Here is a 22,914-nt window from a genome sequence, read left to right on the forward strand (position 1 = left end):
TCTGGGCTATTGCGCACCAACATTACAGATGACATATCAGCAACATAGAACAGCTAGTCAACTACCTCATTCCCAACAACTTCAACTATCCCCTTGTCTAATCTCACATCATTCAAGTCTCAAACTTGCTAGTCCCGTTTCCAAGTCATTTGCACGCGTAACTCCGTCGACCGTTTGATGTCCCTGGCCCCCAACTGGGGCACCACACTCGGGACACGTTGAGACTTGCATCGCGCCTCCACATTCGCCGATCGTGAAAGGATGCCCGTTTGGACAATAGTACCAGTGGCCAGTGCCCATGAATTCGCGGTTCATGGCCGTGATCACTGCCATGCGTTCTTCGTTGGAGACGGCGCTATAGAAAGTTGAGCCTCTTAACATCGCCTTGGCGCTCTCAATCTCTTCCGAAAACCCCTGGGTTTGGCCTGGATACTGCCTACAAAGTTGCTCGGCAGCATCTAGGGCTTGGCAGCCTTCAGTAAGCCGACGCTCGGCATCGGCTACATCTGTTATGTGTGATCGCTGCAGAGCACAGAGCTGCGCCAGGAAGATGTAGCCCTCAGCTTGATGGGCAACTCGATGCAGGTCACCGGCTAGCTGGATGAGGCTGTGGCAGTCATCCATATTTTTCTGCAGATCGACCAAAAGCTCACGCCGTGTTGACAGTGGAGTTGCAACGTTGTAAAGCGAGAGAAAGTCGCCGACCAGTGCAATGTCTAGCCGGATGAGAAGTGCTTGTGCTAGCAAAACACCCTTCGTTTGCAACACACTTTCATTGAACTTGAACGTCCCTTGGGATTCTTTCTGCCGCCGTGCGTGCTCCACCAGGTACTGAACGCGACTGAAGGGTTGCTCTTCGACTTGAACCCTGGAGTAGTATTTGACCATGCGCTTCCTCAGTTGGAGGAGTCCATCCCAGCGATTCATTTTGTTATTCTTCATGAGATCCCCCAAGCGTTTGATTTGTTGGTTACCAGAACCATCAACCCGGATGGCTTCACCGATTTGGAACATTGCCAGCAACCCAGCCAAATTCTTGGCCTCAGGTAGTGCCGTAACTAGCTTTGGCAGTTCCTGGGCCATTGGAACGTATTCATTGTTGAGGTACAAGATAAATTTCTTTGTGGCCTCATCCAACATGGCCCGACGTACCAGCCGACCGTACCGAGAAATATCCCGTAAAGATCCCCGGCAGGTGGCACATCTTTTGACGTCCTCGACGGAAAATGGCCTGGATGACTCGGTGATCGCGACTGGTTTACCGTCGGCATCCAACTCATAGTGTCCTTTCATGTCCATCTGGCCATCCATACTCTCCATGGTCAAGAAATGTCCGCATCGAGGAAAGATGCAGGGGTTTTCATTAAGGTCTATCTCCCGATATGCCTCGCCGAGGATAAAATCAACAACGCGGTCCTTGACCTCTGGAGCAGCACATATCTGGCAGAAAGGAGCTGGCGGACAAATCTCGCCACAAATAGAGGGACATCGATGGCCACAGGGCAGAAGTTTCTCGCAGCGCTTGGAGCAAGGCACATTGTCGCAAGGAGCCGCACAGGGCAGCGTACATGAACTGTGAGGACACGACGATGGGCATTTAGTCTCGGCGCAGGGAACGCAGGGCTCACAGCACTTGTTGGGGCACTGGGAATGGCCACAATGAACATCGCAAGGGGCCTCACACGGAGGACAGGACTCCGGCTCGTGGCAGATCCGAGTACAGCTATGTGCACACGTCGAGTAATTGCGACCACACGGCTGTTCGCATCGGCCATGGTTGACTTGAGCATTGTTGTCCCCATCATACCGAGTACACTGACAGCATTTGCGTCGGCAAGGGTGCCCGCAGGCCAGAATGGCTCCACACACTGCTGGGCAATTAAACGTGGAATCCTCGACGTTGATATGACAGGGCACTGTCACCGTGTGCTTGCACCCGCGCACCTGCTTCACCACAGGCACTGGACACTTAACCTGCGTCGGATCTTGCGCCTGCCAACATGGGAGCTCCACTGCAGCATGTCCACATCTGAGTTTCCGGTTGGCGTCGAACACGATCACCTGGCATTGTTGGGGACATTTATCGCCACAGTGCTTCGGGCAGGCATGATCGCATCCCTTCAAATGTCTTGGACAAGGTTCCTGGCAGTAGACCGCATCATGGAGCAGCGTCGAATGGCATTTCTGCTTACAGGCATGACCGCATCGCAATCGGTTGGCACAGCGCTGATTGCAGCCGCCCTCTGGGGAGAATTGCACGAAGTGGTCGGGCTCCGAAACAGCAATAGGGGATTCTGGATGGCGTGGGCATTGTAGCTTGAGCTGGGCGCCAAAGTTGTCCTTGTCCTTTAAGATCTCCACCACTTGGCGCCACATCGGTACATCCATCGAGGTAGCGGCGTTACCTATGATATACATGCCGTGCTTTGCACGGGACAGCAGAACGTTGATGCGGTTAGAGGTACGTAGAAACCCGCAGCGTCTCTGGGCATTGCTTCTGACCAACGAAATTACCACAACCTTGGCTTCCTCACCCTGGAAGTTATCAATGGTGGCTGCACGAACGGTCTGTAGTGCATTTGATCGAGACACCGGAGGATTACCTGCGTCTGATTCATTTAGTCCTGCCGCCTCCAGATCATCCTGGTCACGATCGCCGAGGACGATCGAAAACGACTCGCTGAGCCGACGCCGCAGCCGATGGAGCTGTCCCAGGTAAGGGGTCAGGACAGCAATTTCTCCCGCTCTATAACAGCCTTGTCGGATCAAGTGAGCGACTAGTGCGGTGGTCATCTCCACCTCGAACGCGTTCCAGTGTGAGGTGTTTACCGCATCAGTGCTGGAATTGTCGGCTTCGAGGTGTTGATGATCAAACCAGAACAGCCTCTGGCGCATCCCGCATACCTCCGGGTATTCCAAGACAGAGTGGGAATCTTCTAGGCGAGGGTACAAAGTGTCTCTGACCAGCTGTGCGATGGAAGGATGCATTCTGCGTTGCGTTTCCAACGTGCTAAACGGCATCCGCACCCCTGGGCCATCCTCGCCGGGATCAACCAGTCGCTCAAACAATGATTGATCCAAAGAGTACTGTTCACCACCTCGGTAGTTCTCTCGAGAAAGGTTGTAGTCTTGAATCTGCGGGCGAAGTTGCTGGTGATCTCCAATGAGTATGGCATGCTCGACGGAAGGCAGAAGGGCTGTCAGGAGATGAGCCTCCAACACCTCTCCAGCCTCTTCGCACAGCACTACCTTGGACTGAAGGCGGCGAAGCATCTTGAGATTTCGAGCGAGGCCACTAGTCGTAACCCCGATAACCTGTGCCTGTCGGAGACATCGCAGATCGACCTCGTGTCGAACATCGTTCAGTTTTTCCTTGCTCCTCTTTTGTTCATGCACCAGATTCTTTGCTTTGTCGTGCTTCTGACGTCTATTCTCCGTGAGCCAGTGCTCATAGATCATTTGCCGTTCCTTCACGCTCATTTGCTCGAGTTTTATATTCTCGAGGATACCGATAGATCGGGGCTTCTCCGTCGACTTAATTCCTCTGTTTATCCACTGCCGAAATGCATTATTGCCCTTCTTTGACGTCGCAGTTATCCATCCCTCCTCGTCGTTGCTGAAAAGCTGGCGATAATGACTAGGGTTATGGCGCTCCAGAAACCGCTTCAAGTTAGCCTCAGATCCTTCTGAATATAATCGTAGAGCATCGAATTCCTTTACACACTCCTCGAGTTGAACATGGAGGTGATAAATCGAACTCTTTTCGACTTTGGTCTGCGGAGGCCTGTCGGCTAATTTGCTCAAGGTGTATTTCTCGACGCGTTCGGACTTGCAGCGCGATCCAATTCGGACGATCTGTGTCGTAATCTTCTTTTCCAACAGCTCTTCAAGAAGCTGGTCGAGGGCATGATTGGTATAACAGACGCAGATAATCGGTCCAATATTGGCTTTGGCTTTGGCCGCATTGGCTAGCAGCACTTTGATCAAGGCAACTCCAGTGTAGCTCTTCCCTGTGCCTGGAGGGCCCTGTATAAGACCTACCTGGTGCTGAAGGGTGTTTATTAGGCCCACGGCTTGTGCCGGATCAAGAATCGACTTCTGTTGAAATATCTCCATGTCAAAAGCCTGGCCGGGACGGAGATACAGTTCGGTCTCGTCGGTCATTAAGCAGCTAAGATCGAACTTGAACCCGGGCTTGAGAGCGTACGCTGGCGGAGGCACTTCTGCCACCTGCTCCGGATTTTCGGAGGACGCTGGAGCCAGCAGGTTCGGGAAAGGTAGGTCTTCACTTCGCTTCATCTTTTGGAGCGCGCGCAATGTCGGAGCAAAGGCTGGTAGCAGAATGCCGGGAAACTCCACTAGGGTGACGGGAGAGACTGCGCCACGCGGACGATAACGATCCAGAACAAACTGCACATGATGGTTTGTAGGGTCAACGAATTCCAAAGCGACAGTTGAGACATCTTTCTCCTTCCAGAGTGACGGGGAATCCTTGGGCTGAGGTGTGCCGGGCGGCAACCTGGGTGGCTCAGCTACCGTACAAAACAGTACGTCTCCTCCACTCTTATCGATGAGGCATACAAGGGCGCCACCTTGTAGGCGCCTAGATTGGCTCCACCATTCCTCACGCTGCTTGTCACGCAGTCCCTTCACCTGCGCAAGCTGACGGAATCTGATCGCAAACTGGAGCCCTGCATGTCGATCAAAGGACAAGGAAGCCACCTTAACGTTCGGATATGCGTACGTCCGGACTTGGTTACCCTGTCTTGTGTGTGCTGTATCTTCGGGCCGAAGCTGATGATGGATGACGTCTCTCAACTGCCCGACCGTGTCTTCACGGAGCAATCGGAAGTTGCGGTCCAGGAGCCCGGCGACACCGCTGATATGCCACTGTCGAGGGTTCTTCACGGGAAGATACTCGGTGTGTGGAGACAGGATCTCTTCAGATGTGGGCATGATCTGAATGTCGCAGATGTCCGCCGAATCGTTGTTGTGGCGCCCCCCCGGGGGAGTGCGGTGGATGATGAATGACGAGGGAAGCTTGTCACTCTTTGGGGCAGGCTGTCCAGGAGAAGCTATGCTTGGAAGTGCTGCACCGATACTGAGTCGATGCAGAATTCTTTGCAAGTAGACCCTGACATTGTACAGAGCACCTTGCGCCTGCGAGACTTCATGATCTTTCACGATGGACTGGAAGCGGTTGGCCAATAGCTTGAGGCCCTCGTGGACGTACGCCTCTGAATTCAGCTCAAGTATGTGCCAAAATGTCAGGAGAGACATTTCGAGGCGGTTGATCTGATTCTCCGTGACCTGGTCCTTGTTGTATGGTAGCATGTCTGCCAGGAAACCCAGCAGGACCAATGCCCGTCTGCCCGCCAAGCCATAGAGGAAAGCATAGATCGTTCCAACAGCCTGCTCGAGAACCAGAGAGTTCCGCACACCAGGATGCGTTACGATGTTCAGAAAAGGCACCACCTGCTGATCGAGGATGACCGACTTCTGTGTAGAGGACCGGGCTGCCAGGATGTTTTCGTCGATCAACTCCTTCATGCGCTTCAAGCCGCCTTCCTCAGCCAGGGCGCGGATCACCTCTTGCTGCACCCCGACATCTTGATCGATCAATCGTTGTGCTTCCCGCAGAAAGCTTCCAAGCCGATGCCCCAATGGATAGTCCCGGTTGGGGTCCCACAGGTTTCGTCTCCAGGCACGAAAGTCGCTCTCGCTAGCTGGTGGCTCGGGTCTCCTCGTGTTTAGGCGAGGCGCATTACGGTTGTTGTCGCGGGAAGTATCGTGTGAAAACTTGCAGCGTCGAAACTTGCATTTCCCATCTCGGGCAAAATCGCGACAGATTCTAGTGCTGATAAGTCAGTGATTTTTTTGTATGGATCATCTGCGAGTGACTTGCACTCACTTCTGGTTGGCCATCACGGTGTAGATGGAGATCTGTATTTTTTCTTTTAAAACGACAGGAGAAAGGACAAGAGAGATGACTTTCCGATCCAGAAGGCAGGCTATGCCGATAAGCCAGTAGATTTGAAGCTGAGGTTTGCAAAGGGAGATATCCGGGTGCAGTCTGGGAATTACCACTATGGCGAGGAGATGGCGAGGTTCCACGATACAATAGAGTAACACAACCGAACAGAACCAGGAGGAAAGTAGAAAACAGCTACTTATAAGTGGTAGTTCTGAAAGGTCAAGGTGAAAGAGCTTTTCAGCTGGCCCTACTAGCTGCCTCAGCCTTGTGCAATAAGAGAGACCATGGGAGGGGAAAGAGAAGGAAAGCGCCTTGTGGGCGCGTCGCTGCGGCGATTCAACCAGGGTTGTGTTTGGCTCAGCAACACCATTGGCCCACGTCAGTCAGTCAGCCAGTGAAGCCAACAGAAAAGAAACTCGAATCACACAATGTTTCTGGGTGGCTGTTGGGGTATCTCGACTTGCATTCACTGCCTAGTGCATCTAGCGAGTGTCTTGCTGTTGAGCTGAAGGGGCAGTGCTGAGCCACTCCCACAAGGCTGCCATGTAAGTTGATGTCATTGCTACTAGTTGGCGCGCTGCTCTATCAGTCAGGAGAGATAAATGCATTTCATGTGACATACATATCTTGTGCTGGCGGTTAATATCACATCAAAGACTGGATGATATTACACCTCTTAACGAGGCCCTTGCGTATATCAGGGCCAACCGTCGGAAATCACTTCCTACGGCCGCTCGGCATCCCTAAAACAGACTTCCCGCATCCTTTTGCCCTCCACTTCCACCTCATTTTCCTCTCTTCCCAAAGCAATGAAACCAGTCACTAAAGAGACACAGAAACGCCCGATCGAACACATATCGAGATTTCAGATTTCAGAGATATACAGCACTATTTCTTTCCACCCAGCCCGATCCCCTGCGTGATGGTCCCCAGTCCCAGACCCTCCAGGAGCTTGTCCACGCCCAAGCCACCGAGCAACCCTTGAAGAAGGCCTCCCAGACCCAGACCATTCAGAAGATTACTCACAAGACCCAGAACGCCACTGAGCAAGAGACCGACGGCCGCGATGATCTGGAACAACGGCTCGGACAACAGCGCCCAGAGCGGGTTGATCTCTTTCTTCGCATGCGGCATGTCGGCAATCATACTCTTACCCCGTTCGATCGTCTCCGTCACTAGCTGTGTCAAGTCCTTCAGTAATTCCGCCAGATGATGCTCCTGTGGAGTGGCTTCTTGGGAGGCACTGCGGGCTTTGGCGTTGGCAGCAATGTGGCCATCCGGATCCAACGCTCGCAGTGCTCCTTTGCACTCCTGCAGAATGGTGCCAGCCTCTTCGATCAACGGTTTTACCTCCTTGACCAGTGCTTCTTCATCCAATTCATCCTTGGGTGTACTATTGGCCTTTTCGATATGCTGTTCGAATCAGCGTCAGCAAAGTGTTCCTATTAGAAGTATGTTTATTAAGTGGATGGGTGAATACCTGAGTGATCATTCGACACATCGGTTCCAAGGAGTCCAGAGCTTGCTGAACAATTGAGCACATCTTTTTGGCCAGCTCATTCTCCTCTTCCTGTCGAGCCAGCTGCTCGCGCTCTTCGGGGGACATTTCCGGTTCCTCGGGCTCTGGCTCTGGGGGTATATTCTCCAGCAAGGTACATTCCCCGATCCTATTGCCGGCACTGTCCACAACATAGCCATCCTTGTCAATCGTTCGGCCGATGAGGTTCGACAGTTCTCCCTGAGTGAGCTTGCCAATGAGATTGCCATCTTCATCGCGGACCTCTCCCTCCCGATTAACCTTACGGCCAGCCATGGGACTGGGCAGTTCCTCTGGAGCAGACCACGGCTCAGCCCGGCCAATGCAATTCCCAGCCGAGTCAAGGACCTCTCCATCATCGTCCACGGCGCGCCCAGCAAGGCGTTTAGGGTCTCCCTCGACTAGACGACCAACCGGTGTGCCGTTCGGGTCAACAACCTGACCCTCTTTATTCACCGTCAAGCCATCTAGGCCGCTGAATGGTCCCTCTGGCCGCTCTCGCTCGGCATCAGGAATGAGTTCGGCTTGGCCGACAACGTGGCCCGCAGCATCCCAGACCTGACCCTGCTCATCCACGGATTTGCCCGCCAATTTTCGAGGGTTACCTGTCACCAACCGTCCAAATACCATTCCATTCGTATCCACGACATTGCCCATCTTGTTTACCACTTTGCCAGCTAATGCAGACAGATCGGGTACCTCCACCTCCTCGGCAGGGGGTTCACATGGTGCAGCTCGCCCCAAGACAGTCCCATGCTGGTCCACAATTTCTCCGTCCTCATCGACATCATATCCCTGGAGCTTCTGGGGATCCCCTTCGATCACACGACCCAGGATGTTCCCGTCACCATCCTCCACCCAGCCAGATCCATTCACCATCAGGTCCGTGCATCCCTGGAATGGCCGGCTGAGATCTTTTCGCTCATTCTCGGGGATCAGGTCCACCTGCCCAATGACCTCCCCGTTGTCGCCCCAAATGAGACCATCCGGCGCAATGGTTCGGCCGGCAAGTTGTTTGGGATCGCCCTCAACGACTCTGCCCAGAGGCACTTGGTCCGGCCCAATCACGAGGCCAAGCTTGGTGGGCTTAAGCCCTGCCAGACAACTGAGATCCGGCTTCTCCTCCGTTACCTCGTCCGCAACTTCTTCTGGCTCCTGCCAGGGTTCTGCGTGACCGAGCAGGTTTCCATGCCGATCGAGAATGTCGCCATCCTCGTCAACCGCGCGGCCTGCAAGCTTTTTAACATCTCCTTCAACTACCTGTCCAACGCGTTGACCGTTGTCATCTAGCACCCATCCCTCCTTGTCAACATACAAATCTTTCATTCCTTCGAAGATGCTGGTTTCTTCCGCCTCTGGTAGAACAGGCTGTACCTTGCCAATGACTTTACCGCGGTGGTCCCAGAACTGGCCCTTATCGTCAAGCTCAAAGCCTCCTCGAAAGATCCTTTTTGCATCGCCTTCAACCAACTCCCCAACTAGGTTACCCTGAGTATCCAAGATGCTGCCGAACTTCGTACATTTTAGGCCTTCGAGAGTCGATATATCCGGCAATTGCGGCAGTTCTGCCACTTCTTCGGCCTCGGGAAGTTCTTCGGCTTTGGGAAGTTCATCGGCCTGTGGCAGTTCATCGACTTTCTCAGTCACGACATCAACCCGACCGATCAAGTCCCCGTCCTCGTCCAGGATCTCTCCATCGGCATCAACAACCTGACCAACAAGGTCATCAGGATCCCCCTCAACAACCTTTCCGATTGTTTTCCCCTCTGCATTGACAATGTTTCCGCCTTCACCAACAGAAAGGCCTTTCAGGTCTCCAATGCTCACTGCAGATTCCTTCACTTCCGATACATCTGGTGGTTCTGGTATGCCATCTCCGAGATCAGTTTCTTTCTCGGGCTCAACCACTCCTTCGGTAGGCTCTTGTACGCCTTCTCCAGCCTTCTCTTGCACTTGATCCGGCATTTCAGCGGGGACCTGATCCTTCATGGATTCAGTGCCTTCTTCGATCCGGCCCAGTTGCACGGCTGCTCCCTTGCCCTTGTCCGCTAGCCCCGCGGTGGACGAAGAACCTGCCGCAGTGTCTGATGGCATGGCTTCTCTTTGTTCGACAGGCCCACGTTGCTGCTCCAGCTCTTCCTCCACCTCCTCCTCATTCTCCATGTCCTCATTTTCCAGTTCTTCTTCAGCTTCTTCTCTTGCCTCTCCTGCTTTGTCCTCAACCTTCCCTACCTGGTCTTCTAGCCCCGCTTCAGGCGTTTTACCAGCACCAGCATCTCCCACGTTTTCAGTCTCCATTTTTTTCTCTGGTTTCTCATCTATCGAACGTTAGATATAGATTTCTAAATTTAGTCCCCGTTTGGCCAACAAACCTAAGGTAGGCTTATCCACCTTCTCCTTCTTATCTAGTTTGGCAAGCTTCGGAGGCGCCTTCTTGCGTATAGCAGACGGTTTCTTGAGAGTATCTCCTTTCCCCAGCGACTCCACCTGCCTTGCATCCTCTTGGGTAGCCGCCATTGCTTGATTTGCGTCGGTGGCTGCGCCAATTCCGTACAGAAATGGATTCTAGAACTTTCCCTTGGCGTCTGTGATCTGTCTGATTGGAAAAAGGTAGACAATATGCCAGAGGCAACAGTAGTCAGAGATTGTGCTAATCAACTTCACTACAGAACCTCAAAGCTTCTCCAGTAACTATATATCACATAGCTCCATCGACTGATCGTCGATCGGTTTGTAATGATCGATCAGATTCACATCAGCACGATCACTCAGACGTCATTCCGATCTGATCACCAGGTACCGAGAAATACGAGACGGCAACCGTGAAAGGCCTGCTAGAAGCCATGTCGCCCTCCACATTGTGGATATGTGGGTGAGTGGCGCTTTAGAAACCATGGGATAGTGAGGAAACAAATCGGCTACGACTGCCTGACCATCTTCGGAGTTAGGGATACCAAACCTTCCCCGCATTTATTGAACAACTGACTCCGACTTTGCGTATATACTTACGTTTACCATCGGCGGGGGCCGCATAGCGAATAGGAACAAAGTACCTTCGTCATGATTTCCATGTATTACAAGTCCAGGCTGTGTACGGATGGAAGCCACTGGATCGACATAACTTCTAGATTATCACGGTTTACATCGACGGTGACCATGTATGATACCGAGGATCCAAGTTCAGTTATATTGCGCGCTAGGGCTCGGTTCAGCGGCCCGACTACTCCCCGCGATGGGCAGCGAACATGCAATTCCAGTGCCACGGTGTGAATCAGAGAAATATGGTCTAGTTAGCTGAGCAGAGTTCAGCTGAAAAAACCTTGCCGCTGTTACCACAGAAATGATATTCTGTAATGTACGAGCTATCAACCAGGACGTGCATGGATGTGGGCAGCAGGCAGCTGCGATCTGAGACCCGAGGGCTCTGGTCGTCGATGCGGACTGTCCATGGATTAGTACCTCCCCCCCACATCGGGTTAATCTTTAAAGTATGGTTATTATTGATAATCGATCTCTTCATCGTCTACTGAGTGGGCGCTAGTTGAATCTACCATATGACTTTCGTAACTTGAACGAATGGTGCTCTCTCAAGGTAAATGCTATGACGCTGCCATATACATGCTGTGAACCGTAGACTCGGTGAGATATGTGTAATATCAAAGGATTAACCTTCATAATTATATCATCTAAAACAGCCTGCTTCATTGCCTAGGACCTGCACGGAATTAGTACTCCGCATACATGCAAACTCTGAGGGTAAAGTGCTGAAGAACTCAGAAAATAAGGAAACTCACAGCAATGCTAGCGTAAGATCACCATGAATCTTCGCCTTCAATTCGACTTCAACATCCAGATTCAACTCCAGCCGTAACTTAAGCCCAGTATCTTCTTCCTCCGACGGCTGGGTCATCTCCTGCCCAGCCGGATCTCTCTTCGCTAGGTCACCCCGTGCTCTTTGCCTGGCTTGTTCCCTTGTCACGACGGATTCTGCATCAGTGGCGGGAGAGGTTGAACGCGATTCTTGGCGTCGCAATGGTTGTAATGCAGTTGAAGTATTTGGAGGAACACGATCATCGAGCGCATTTCCTCTCTTTCGCCGAGTTCGTTGGCGCTCCTGCGTTCTAACTGGTAGAGCTGGTGCTGGCTGCGGATCTGCGGGTTGGGCCATAGTGATTTGGGGGTCGCTGGTTCTTCGCCGTTCTTTCTATTGATCACTGGGAATGGTGTTTCTTGCAGTCGTCGTTGAGGGTATCAAGTTCGTCGCAATGAAAGGGTACTATGGTAAATAATGATCGCAAGAGAAAGCAAAGAAGGAGTACATGTTAATGTATAGAACGATTGCGGAGGCGAACTTCGCAAAGAATGTACGCGCCGAGTCCAGAAGGTACAGTCGCAGCGCGACACCGATGACCGCACAGTGGGTCATGGCTACCAAACAATCATTTGCTAAGGCCTATGAGATGGATTCAATAATTTCATCATCACGGGTTGACCCGATAAATGAAGGGGAATTCGAATGCGCGTCCACTCTAGGGGACATCCGGAACCCTGGAACTCAAGAAGGGGGAACCCCGGATGGCATCGTATCGCCGGCGCCTTGGGATTGGACCATGACATCAGTTCACATTCGCCTCACGCCTAACAGAACGATATTGTCTTTCGCCATTCGGATCCTCAATTTTGTATGGAAAGTAACTACTGTTTATTCTATATAATCCATCAATTAACCCATCGCACCACCAACACAATCTACCGAGCGTATCTACAGTCCATTACTTGGCCAATGGCAAACGCTGTAGAACAGAGTCCAACCATCGACGCACAAAAGAACGTGCCTTCTACTTCAAACCCTGATCGGGTGCGAAAGCCTCGAAAGCTCCAGCGACGAGGTGGTCCACCGGAAGCATCAAAACCGTTGGATCCTCCCCCAGAATCTGCAAAACCGCCAGCAGAAGCAGATGACGCGGGTGAAGCGGCAGCAGCAGAGGCTCCGGAAGCAACTGAAACTATGGATCCGTCTCCAGATACGGAAGAAACACAACTCGACCGGGAGACTCAATCGGTATCTTGGAGCGAAGGAGAGCTGCAGCCACAACTGCAACAGCAGCAGCCACTGCAACGCCAGCGATCCGTTGTATCAGTGACAGAGCAAATATCCTCTCCCTCATCATCGTCCCCTGCCAGTGCAGACGTATATTATCGACAGGCCCGTCGACGCGGCCAGCGAGGAGATATGAGACGCCAGCAACGTGAGCAGCAACAGGCGCTGGCATTGCCCGCCTTGGGGAATGTCGGGGACGTACCGGGGAACCTCACCCAAGGCGTTGGCGACTTGGCTCAGAACACCGCTGGCAGAGCTGTCGGTACGCTCGGCAACACGGCGGGAAAGGCCCTTGGGCGAAGCATTATGGGAGGTAGAAATGACACTCAACTTCAGCAGCAGGGGCAACAGCAAACTGAGAAGAAGAAGGATGAACAGCTTCGCCTGCGTCTAGACTTGAATTTGGACGTTGAGGTACAGCTCAAGGCTAAGATCCATGGAGATCTTACGCTCCAGCTTCTGTATGTTACTCTTCAAGCCTTATGCTCCTTGTCTTCTTTCTGGATTTTGTGTGAGTTCGATTATGCTAGTTTGAAATTCACTGACTGGGAACTTGCAGGAATTGAGACAGGCGCATACCGGTTATCTTCGGATGTTCAGGATTGTATACTAGCGTTGACCAAGTACACAATGGTCTTCAGCTGTCAATTGTTGATCATATCCACTTATTCTTACATTGGTATTTGGGGATGAATTATTCAGTAGAAGCATGAATTGGAATTTAAGGCGTTCTCTGTATCTTGAGTATCTGTGCTTCTCCCTGGGCCCGTTCAGTAAGATGAGTATTAAGTAGTATTTTGTGAAATATGAATAATGTAGGCGTTCAACGCGCAAATAAGATTTTATTACTGGGATAACTTCCGGAGTTCTCTGGCGGTGTTTGTTTCGCTGTAGATCTGGGAGATATGACCTGAGAAACAAGGCCAATTTCCTTTACACTGCGTATCACCTGATCGGGCGTGAATGAAGATACACGCGGGTCATTCCTTCTCTTTTCTATCCTCATCCTTTCCTTCACTCTTCTCATGGTCCTCCCATTGAGCACTACGATCTACAATCAGATGAACCATTTCCCCCTGCCAGGTAACCAGTCTCTTCCGCGCACTCAATGCCTCATTTACCAATCTCCAGTTCAGGATTATGTACCAAATGGTCTATTAACATTATGCTGATTAAGACTAAGTACTAGTGGATGACAGGAAAAGGGATTATGTACAACTCCTGACCTCACTCACTCGATACCTCCTTTCTCCAAATGCGCCCTCATTCAAATGTCATTTTCATCAACAAAGAGACTGGGTACTGGATGAGCTGTACCCAAAGTAGCCACGGCGCGACTCCCGCCGGGCACCTGGCCACCGAGGAGTAGGAGGTAATAAAGGCTCGTTGATCTGCTCGACCGTGACCCGCTCTTTGAAGAACCCGCTGGACCCGCTGGAGGACAAGGAGGAACGGGCTACGTAGCTCTCACTCTGGTACTTGCCCAGCCAAAGCATCTGCTCGTGCTCGCGGAGATACCGGTGACTGGAAAAGCTCTTGAGCACGTTCGCCCGACCTTGCATACCAAACTGGCGTCGTTGTTCCACCTTCTCGTACATACGCTGGGAGATCTGTTGCACCTCTTCCGGAGATGGACGCAAGCCCAGAGATGGGGGCACGTAGCCCTCCTCATCACCCGCAAACTTGCTCCACTCTCCGAGAAGTGCCATGACCCGTATCTGGGCCGATGCAAGGGAAAAGGCGTCGTTCGGGGGAACGACTTCACTGAACTTCTTGCCCGTGTCGCGGTTCATGACAACACAGAATGAAGCACCGACATCTGTGCATACCACAGGAACACCCGTTAGTGCAGCCTCTCCCATCGCCAAGGGAAGACCCTCGGAAGTGGATGAATTCATGAAAAGCCACTATAATTAAGGTTAGCATTGATCGAAAACTGTGCTACATGGTAACGTGGAATGACTTACCCCGTCTTGAAGCACAACAGATGGGTTACCCAATCCCTTAAGAACAACGTGATCTCGAAGCGACTTGGAGGCAATGATCTCCTGACATTCCGACGCGTATCCAGGAGCGCGTTCCATATCGCCATAAATGTGGAGGCGGTAGTCTTTGAAGCCCCACTGATTGACGATCAGGTCTGTAGCCATGATGGCTGTCTTGATGTCTTTGACATAACTATTATATGGGTTAGTCCACAGTTTCACAAGCGAAAATTAGGAAAGCAGATACATACCGAATATGCGACAACATCACTACCGTCGGTGTTTCGGTCTTGATCTTCTCAATGGGCTTATACCTCTCCATGTTCGTGATTCCGTTCACCACCGGATCAATCTTGCGCTGGAAGGCCCGACGATGTTCTAAAACACCTTCACACGTGCCCAGTTCGATTTCCCAGCCAGGATTAAAATACTCGGCGCAGGGCAGCACAACATCCGCATGGTGTTCGATGAGGATACAAGCGAGGTGACCCAAGGATATGAGTGACGAGTTTACGAACGTCGAGTCGAAGGAAACAGCGGCCGACAGGAAGGTAGTCATTTCTCGGAAGCTGACACAATGATCCCACACGTGGAGGGCACATTTGCGTTTGACTTTACACATCACGCCGTACGTGGCGCCCGTGAAATGATGCGACACCTGGAAAACGTCGGGAATCCGTTCGGGAACGGGGATGGAGAAAATGAAAAGGTCTAGTATTCAACGTCAGCGTGGTCATAGTGGTCGGACAGGGGGATAACTCACAGCGATGCCACATATCCAAAGCCGTATCCAGTTGCTGCAGGGTCGGGTACTCGCAGTTCCACCATTCTGACACAGGGATTGTGTCTTCCATGTCCTCGGTCAGCCACAATTCCCGCCAGGCGTGCTTCACTGTGTCACTCATCCAGACGTCATTCCAGTTCCGAGTCGATTCGAAATATGTGTTGAGATCTACCAAAGCCTTGGTGGCTTCCTCGATAAGCGCCCGGGTTTTGTTCATGGATCGCGCACAACGAACGAGGCTGGTTAGGATTGGTAGGAAGTTGCGTTCGATATCCGCAACCCTCGTATCGTAAGACTTTTGCACCACCTCCGAGTCGAGTGTGTTCTGAAACATGCCATGGGTGGGATTCATGAAGTCCAAGCCCCACTGGGGCAGCACGGCCAGCGACTGGACGTTTCTTTCGATCTGGAATCGGGGTACACCATAGTCGTTCGCTGCTTCAGCTACAATGTGCCAGCGGATACCCTTGAGATCGTTGACCATATCGCGTCGACAAGCCGACACACCACCGGGCTCATTGGGCCAAGTGCCGGTATCCATAGCGAGGACGTGTAGCTCGGTGTCGCTGTCCTGTAGCTGGGTCGAGAGCGTGCGAGTGTTGATGCGTGAATCACCACCTTGCCCGAAGCTCGAGAGGTCACTGATCTTAAAAGCTAACGGTGTCCAGGAGCTGACTTCGGGGTCAATGTCCACCCGAGCGAGAACTGTATCAGCTTGAGCATCGAGGTAATCTGCCGCAGCTTCCAGCTGACCCAGGTTGCGTCTTCTCCAGTATGGCTTGAGCACACGGTCAGACCGTAGCATGGTCTCGTCCAGCCATCGCGCTGTGATTGCATCGAACTCCTTGCTGCCCTTCCATGACTTCCAGAGGTGAGTACGGGCACGCGAGGTGGGGATCGGATATCGTTTGACATTCCAGCCCAGCAAGCGCGATACGAAGTTCACCTTAGTAGAAGAAAAGGAGAAGAGTGGATTGTCATCCAAGAAGCTGCACTTGGTGGGCTTTTGCAATACCTTGAACCAGTCCTCATGGATCATCGCAGGGGTGGTCACAGCTTCACCGTTCAACGTTGTTGCGATGATCGGGTGGAATTTATGGTCGTAGGTCCACTTGGCCTTGTGGCTATCATCTCCTTGGATGAAGGTCGCATCAGTGACCCGAGGATAAGGGATCCATTTGTCCTGCCTCTCCGGTCGGTTTGGAGGAGGCATACACCAGGCCACCTGGATCCCGATATGTGGCAGAGTATAGTCGGCGCGCAGCAGCTCGTCTTCAAACTTGGCGCCTTTGCGGTACCAAAAGTTGAATTCCAGGCGATTCACACCACGCATGGCTGATCCTGAGGTCATATAACCGCGCTTGTCATAATGGACTATCTGGCCGCTCAGCTCGCCCTTGGTACATTGTCGCTGCGTGGGCAACTTTGGCCGCCCGATACGATTGTCTTGTGGATACTCATAGGTGAACTCATTGAGCAGAGTATCACCACGGTACTCCTGGCGTCGTGAGAGCACAAGTTTGTCGGTGTATGTGTTGATGGCCATGAGTTGTTTGTAATCGCTTGGCTCGTGCTCATGACGTCCTGAGTATTGGTAGAGCTGGACTGTGCCATCTGCTTCGTGTCGGAAGAAACCGGTCGAGATACCACTCAGACTCTCTACGACAACCCGGTCCTGATGGACCACTGTCTTCCAATCCTTCATGTTCCTGTATAGAGTGGAGACCTTCTCCCGTCCATGTAACAAGACCAAAGGGATTATGAGACGTTGTAGGGATTTGCAAGTCACCCAGACACCGTTCAAGATAAGGTTGATTGGCCAGGCAAACACCAAGGGCTGTCCACGAAGCATTGAGTCTAACTCTCTTTGATATTCTGGATCCGCTACCAAGGAGATGACAAGGAACTTGAGGCACGCATTCCAAATGTGCACGATCCGAGCAAACGAAAGGCGAAGCGCTTCGGCGAAACCGATGCTGGGTGTGTGTTCGTTGAGTGCGAGCAAATCACGAATGGGCTTGTCGTACTTCGTGTTCATGAATTCCGGCTGATCATGAGTTTGGCGATGGGACTCCTGGGCTGCAGCAAACGACATCACGCTAGCTGTTAGCTTAAATCCCAGGTTCCATCTAGCAATGAACTCTTCCAGATAAAGCGTGTCATTTGCTCTGGAGACTAGCCAGGCAGTCTGTTCAGGGCTGACGCGGCATGGTTGTCCGCAGGTTCGACGGAGGAGCAGCTTTCTCGCAGCTTTAGGAAGAAGGTCCCATTCCTGATCGCAGTCCATTCCGAGAAGAATGTGACGCAACAATACTTGCTGTCCGTGGTTGAGGACTCTAGCGCGCTCTTTCGAGCTGCCTTCCAGCTGACGCTTGATGCCCTCGGGCAAGGCTATATCCTCGCCCTGCCGGTCGCTCACAATCAGAAGCTCTGCCATCAGAGCGTGGTCATGGGAAAGGCCCAGTTTGAACTCTGCAGTGGCTTGGACGACCGCTTCCGCGATTGCCTGACAGTTGCGGCGAATGTCTGATGTCCAGTCGTATCCCACGAGATCAGGACCGATAACAATGAAAACGTGAACGTGATCTCCTGTCCGTCGGCTGATGGCACGAATTTTCTGTTCCGGTTGAATGAGGTGTGCGGCAGAAACTAGTTCAACAGATATGTCCCCGGCTTGCCAGAGTTCTGCAACGCGTCGAAGCAGGTCTTTTGCGTCATGGAAAGCGGCCTGGACAATCTCTGGTTTATGAAGATGGCGATCAGATCCCAAAATCTGCATAACTTCAACACCAGGATGCTGCGCAGGATCTAGTTTGTAGCGGAACTCTTCAGACAGCATAAGGACGTTTTCGAACATTTGGGACATGGTAGTCTGAGAGAGATCAGGGTGTGGCTGGAGTGTGCTGACACCGTAGGACACAGATTTATCTCTTGCCCCAAAGCGCGGGGTTTGGTTGTCTGATCCCTTAAAGGATGGCAGCCCGATATCAGCCTTGAAAATAGTATAGATCGCAGTTCCCCAGGTACCAGTGGCAAGGCCAATAACGCTGCTCCACTGGAAGGAAGGAAGTACTTCGTGAAGGATAATCCCTACGACCAATCCGGCAATGGAACCAACAGCGAGGCCACCAGCGACATGAGGCCCTGTGAAGATCCGGTTGTACTGATACCAGAGCAACCCAGTATAGCAGCCAACATAGCACAAGTACATGATGGTGGAGCTCATGGATCCCTCAAACGTCCACATAACCGCCATCGTGATGGCTGCACCCCAAATGTGCAAAAAGAAGAATTTCATGAGGTTCTTCCAGTAAAGGCTCCGTCGAGCCTTGGCATCATTGAGGGTTACCTGGCGAAGACTGGCAAGTGAGGTGACAGGCTGAGGAGTTGCTTTTGTGACAAGGGTCCAGAGTGGCTGCGACACGGCGTCAAGGATGACTGCACCCAGGAGATAATAGCCGAGAGCAAAGCCGACCGTGAGACGGTACTTGGCGCTGTTAGCTGCAGACAAACCAACGATCGATTCACCTGTTAGCAATGCAGACCACTTATCGGACAGAGCGACAACAAAGTACAAGATTCCACACCAGACATCAGACCCGGTGTGGCGCCAGTGAAGAAATGCGTTGTGCATCTTCAGACCTTTTTGCATTTCAGACATGGTATCAACCGCCGCTTTGAGTTGCAAGTTCCATGTTGGGCTGTACGCCAAAGGCATCTTGGTTCTCGAGTAGCGGCAGTACCATCCTAACAGGAAGGTTGTGGAAGAATAGCCTTCGGCCATTTTGGCGATGAACGGGTCTGTTGTCTTTTTGCTCCAGAACCATTTCTTGTTCTCCTTCTGGACGCTAGCCAGGAGGGCCCGGCGAGCGTCTGCACCAACGTCTTTCAACTTCTCGGAAGATCCGTGGTTCGATGCGGATTGTGTGTACCAACTGACAATTTCCGTATCCGTAACGCAAGGAATATTCAGATACCAGCTGTTCCACCGAGCCATGACCCGCCGCGCCCCCAGAAGGAGGCAAGCAAGGAACAGTCCCAGGATGCACAGGTAAATGACCGAGTCGCGATGTACCCACAATGTGACGATCGGTGAAATGAAGAGGATCGGAATGCAACACATGACCGTCGTGCGTCCCTGGATCATGGTTAGTTAGCCTGCACAAACAATGAAGAACTGGGAACTGAGGCAGAGGGTTAGGGAGATGATCAACTCACCGATTGGAATTGATATCCTGGCATCTGATAGACCGACAGGGCTGACAGAGTCATAAGGTACGTGGACAGCATAAGAAAGTAAAGGAAAAACAGAATGCCTGCTGCGAATCCTTTGACCACACCTACAACGATCAGCGCGATGATGCCACCGACGAAGGCCACTGCCAACCCGGCAATGAAGCGGGTCAGGATGAACATGCTCATAGCTGGGAACGCCATCGCGTACAAGTAGTAGCTTCCACCGGAACTGATCCAGCTACCAAACCCACCACAGACGAGAAGGGCGATCATCAACGCAGTAGTGGCGAGTGTCTTGTCGATATCACTCATATATGTAGTCAAATAAAGGCCTCGACCGATTGTTGTCAACAAGGTGACATCAATGAGTGCAGGGACAGCAAAGATTCCCAGAAATGTGAGTCGGTAGTGCCACGATGCAGTGTCCTTTTCTCCTTCTGGATCCAGATCCACATTCATGGAGGCATACGCCGTGGGCAGCTCGGTGAAAATCTCCTCTCGTTGAGGTGGCTGGTGCTCGTGATAATATGCGCGGTACCAACGCCAGATGATTTTACCCATGCGTTTCGGTGTCATATCAAAGTACATATCCGTGCGAGCACCACAGGCATACATCTCCGCAAAACACGCTGCTTGCACGGGCTCGAGGTTCGGTAGGGGGTTGCGGTCAAGGACTTCTAGGTAGATCTCGTTCAGAGCCAGCCGACGGAAGGCACAAAACACGCTCAGAGCTAGAATATCGGCACCCGCGTCGATAGTGCCCTTCTGAAGAATGGACTCGAATACTGTGGCTAATTTGTCGAGAACCTCTGCCTCTCCGCTCATAAGAAGATCTGGCAACCGAGCATCAATCTCGAGAAACAGCGCTTCGGCAGCCGAGGCATCAGGACACCAACAGCCCTGTTCCCTGAGCCACGCGAGGCGTGAGGAGACCAGGTCCGCTGCCGAGATCTCTCCATCTAGATACTCACTTGAGCACTGAGCACGGAGTTGTGCGAGAGTTGGGGCTTCCAGAAGTTGATATTCACCACAGGCACGTAGTTTGGCAGACATTTTCATGGGATCCTCATGGCTCGACAAGGCCAGTCGTCGCAGCCAAGCCAAAGTTTCTGCCGGGGTAAGCTGTTCGATATCATCCACCATGCGCTTAGGCAATCCCCACGTTTCCGATAACGTCTGGTTCTCTGCGGCCAAGGCCGTCTCTGCCAAGAAGCAGCGAGAGCGGCTGAACCCTCTGTTGGCCAGGTACGTGTGGAGAATGGTTCCGGTGCGATCTTTTGCCTTTCCCGACAGATAGATGTTTAGTACGCCCATGCTGGAATCGAGATCGTGCAGACCCCAAATCTGACTTCCAAGACGAGTGCGGAAGCCCGAATGCAAGCCGACGTAAATTCGAAGACGGTCATTGTCGTCACCTCTGCAAACCGAGAGGAGGTCAACCAAGTCCTTGATTGACTGCAGTTCCGACGAAAGATAGGTGTGTGAGTTCTGGGCCTTCAGCAAGGAGCGCAATGGCTCGGTTACTTGGCGAATCTCTTCTGCATTGAGGCGTTGAAGCAAATCGAGGTCTCTAACTTGTCTTTGGCCTTCGACGAGGTCCGTGACATCTTTGGATGTGCAATCCAGGCCAATCTGAAAGCATGCGAGTCCGGTATAGCTTGCTCCAGCAGGGGAGACGGACAGGATATCTGTTTGTGAACTTTCGGTTCTTCCAGACCATTCGAGTCCCTCGATCACAGTGCCTGCACTGTCGGACCGTCGAGAATTTACCGGGGGTGACAGCGCAAGCTTTGCCTTCAGGTCGGGAACAAAGGACTCCAGCGATTCGTACATTTCGTCATATCCACACGGCGTTTGGCGAATCTGTGGATGGTCAGCTTCCATTTCGGGCTCACTTACCACGAGCTCACGTAAGGGCTCTTACCTTGTCATTCAGCCTCCAAATATCGTGCGCTTCCAAAACTTCGCCGCGCTTCAGCCACATCATAGCCCCCAGGGGCTCCTGTGTCACCGTTCTTGTGACGGCAATATCCGCATTCGTTAGCGCAGATTGGGGTGCGATCCAACACAAAGCACTGTTGTAGTTGCACCACTTGAAGCTGCGTCCGAGAACATGATGCGTGAGTTCGACGTTGTCGTCAATCGTATCCCACATAGCAATAGCCGAGTCGCCAACAGCTTTCTGGGATGCCACGGCCCGCATGGCGGTACGCATCTTGGCCATTTGGAAATAATTGCGCCTATCTCCATTTTGCAAGATTGTACCATTTCTATACACCACGCCACGAATTTGCTGCATGTTAATGGCCCGGCCTTGCTCCTCACTGAGGTAGGCTGGTGGCGCCAATTCCAGCCATACAGCTAGCCCAAGGTGGTTCATGTACTTGACCAATTCATTCAAGATCACTGGTTGGAAATGCGTGTGGCAGTCGGCCAAGAGTACCCCGTGAAAGGGCGATGTGCTGCTCTGGCCGCGCTTGAGGGTACTAGATAGCGTCTGGACGACCGTTTCCAGAGCTTGGAGGGCTTCATCATTGTTGCGACAGGCATCAGAGCGCACTAGACTCCGGACGTCAAGGCGTGCAAGAATGTGCGATGACGTGCAGTGACCCGTAAGCGCGTCCAAAACCCCGGGTTGAAGGGGATCTACGACGAGAATATCCCATTGCGAAAGCAAATGGGCTTCGGCAGGTGTCGGAGGATTAGAAAACCCGCCGAGAAAAACACCAAACGATTTAAGCTCCTTCGCGGGCGGTTTCTCCGACGCAAGGGGGGCATTGTTTGTTTTGAGTTGGTCCAAATAACGGGCAATGGCCGTTGGGACCACGGAGAGTTGATGCCGCCTCTAAACTCCCACCGCAAAAGCCAATCGTCAGCGCATTCCTCACGGCGATAAACGAAATGGACGACAGCACGACATACCTGCCAGACTCTGTAGATCTTCCGGGCTATAAAGCTCAAAATGAATACAGCACCAAGAACAATAGTCGTTAATAAACATGCTGCTATCACCTAAACGTTGTGATTGTCAGAGGAAGGACGGGAGACAAGGGAGTTGTTTTTGTTTTCCCAGGAGAGAATTCATACGTACCTTATCCCACCATGTTGTGGTCATTCGATGCCATCCCACGGCATCCAGACCCAGGTATTCCAGTCCCATGGTGGCAGGCAGCTTGTCGAACACTCAACACTGCTGCTTGACCCGACTGTGGACGGGGTACCTAAGTGATTATTATTATCTAGGGCGATAAGAATCGCTGACCACCCAAGTCAAGCTCCCTTTCAAGCCGCCAAGGG

The 22,914-nt window shown here is 52.2% G+C and overlaps 5 protein-coding genes across 5 annotated transcripts; 1 reads left to right on the plus strand and 4 right to left on the minus strand.

The window, feature by feature from the left end:
* Positions 1-11: 11 nt before the first annotated feature.
* BO87DRAFT_459243 (putative NF-X1 finger and helicase domain protein) lies at positions 12-5,967 on the minus strand. The gene is made up of 4 exons (XM_025628940.1): positions 5,912-5,967; positions 1,945-5,851; positions 1,569-1,868; positions 12-1,440 (listed from the first exon to the last, which is right to left on the minus strand). Exons 1-4 carry the CDS (start codon positions 5,923-5,925, stop codon positions 109-111), a joined length of 5,553 nt encoding a protein of 1,850 aa, XP_025479377.1. The 5' UTR covers positions 5,926-5,967; the 3' UTR covers positions 12-108.
* Positions 5,968-6,730: 763 nt separating this feature from the next.
* BO87DRAFT_436414 (DUF3659 domain-containing protein) lies at positions 6,731-10,028 on the minus strand (the record flags this gene model as incomplete). The annotated part of the gene is made up of 3 exons (XM_025627810.1): positions 6,731-7,387; positions 7,455-9,829; positions 9,884-10,028. The coding sequence occupies 3 exons, from the start codon at positions 10,026-10,028 to the stop codon at positions 6,863-6,865; spliced, it is 3,045 nt and encodes a 1,014-aa protein (XP_025479378.1). The 3' UTR covers positions 6,731-6,862.
* Positions 10,029-11,219: 1,191 nt separating this feature from the next.
* On the minus strand, positions 11,220-11,782 carry BO87DRAFT_416124 (uncharacterized protein; the record flags this gene model as incomplete). Its single annotated transcript, XM_025626727.1, has 2 exons — positions 11,306-11,782; positions 11,220-11,226 (listed from the first exon to the last, which is right to left on the minus strand). The coding sequence occupies exons 1-2, from the start codon at positions 11,677-11,679 to the stop codon at positions 11,220-11,222; spliced, it is 381 nt and encodes a 126-aa protein (XP_025479379.1). The 5' UTR covers positions 11,680-11,782.
* Positions 11,783-12,294: 512 nt separating this feature from the next.
* On the plus strand, positions 12,295-13,305 carry BO87DRAFT_436416 (uncharacterized protein; the record flags this gene model as incomplete). Its single annotated transcript, XM_025627811.1, has 1 exon — positions 12,295-13,305. One exon carries the CDS (start codon positions 12,295-12,297, stop codon positions 13,303-13,305), a length of 1,011 nt encoding a protein of 336 aa, XP_025479380.1.
* Positions 13,306-13,824: 519 nt separating this feature from the next.
* BO87DRAFT_436417 (glycosyltransferase family 4 protein) lies at positions 13,825-22,777 on the minus strand (the record flags this gene model as incomplete). The annotated part of the gene is made up of 8 exons (XM_025627812.1): positions 13,825-14,519; positions 14,580-14,790; positions 14,849-15,308; positions 15,361-19,519; positions 19,600-21,480; positions 21,542-22,462; positions 22,540-22,629; positions 22,709-22,777. The coding sequence occupies 8 exons, from the start codon at positions 22,775-22,777 to the stop codon at positions 13,896-13,898; spliced, it is 8,415 nt and encodes a 2,804-aa protein (XP_025479381.1). The 3' UTR covers positions 13,825-13,895.
* Between the last annotated feature and the right edge of the window lie 137 nt (positions 22,778-22,914).

This window comes from Aspergillus neoniger (assembly GCF_003184625.1).
Source record: "Aspergillus neoniger CBS 115656 unplaced genomic scaffold BO87scaffold_17, whole genome shotgun sequence".
Taxonomy (NCBI): Eukaryota; Fungi; Ascomycota; class Eurotiomycetes; order Eurotiales; family Aspergillaceae; genus Aspergillus; species Aspergillus neoniger.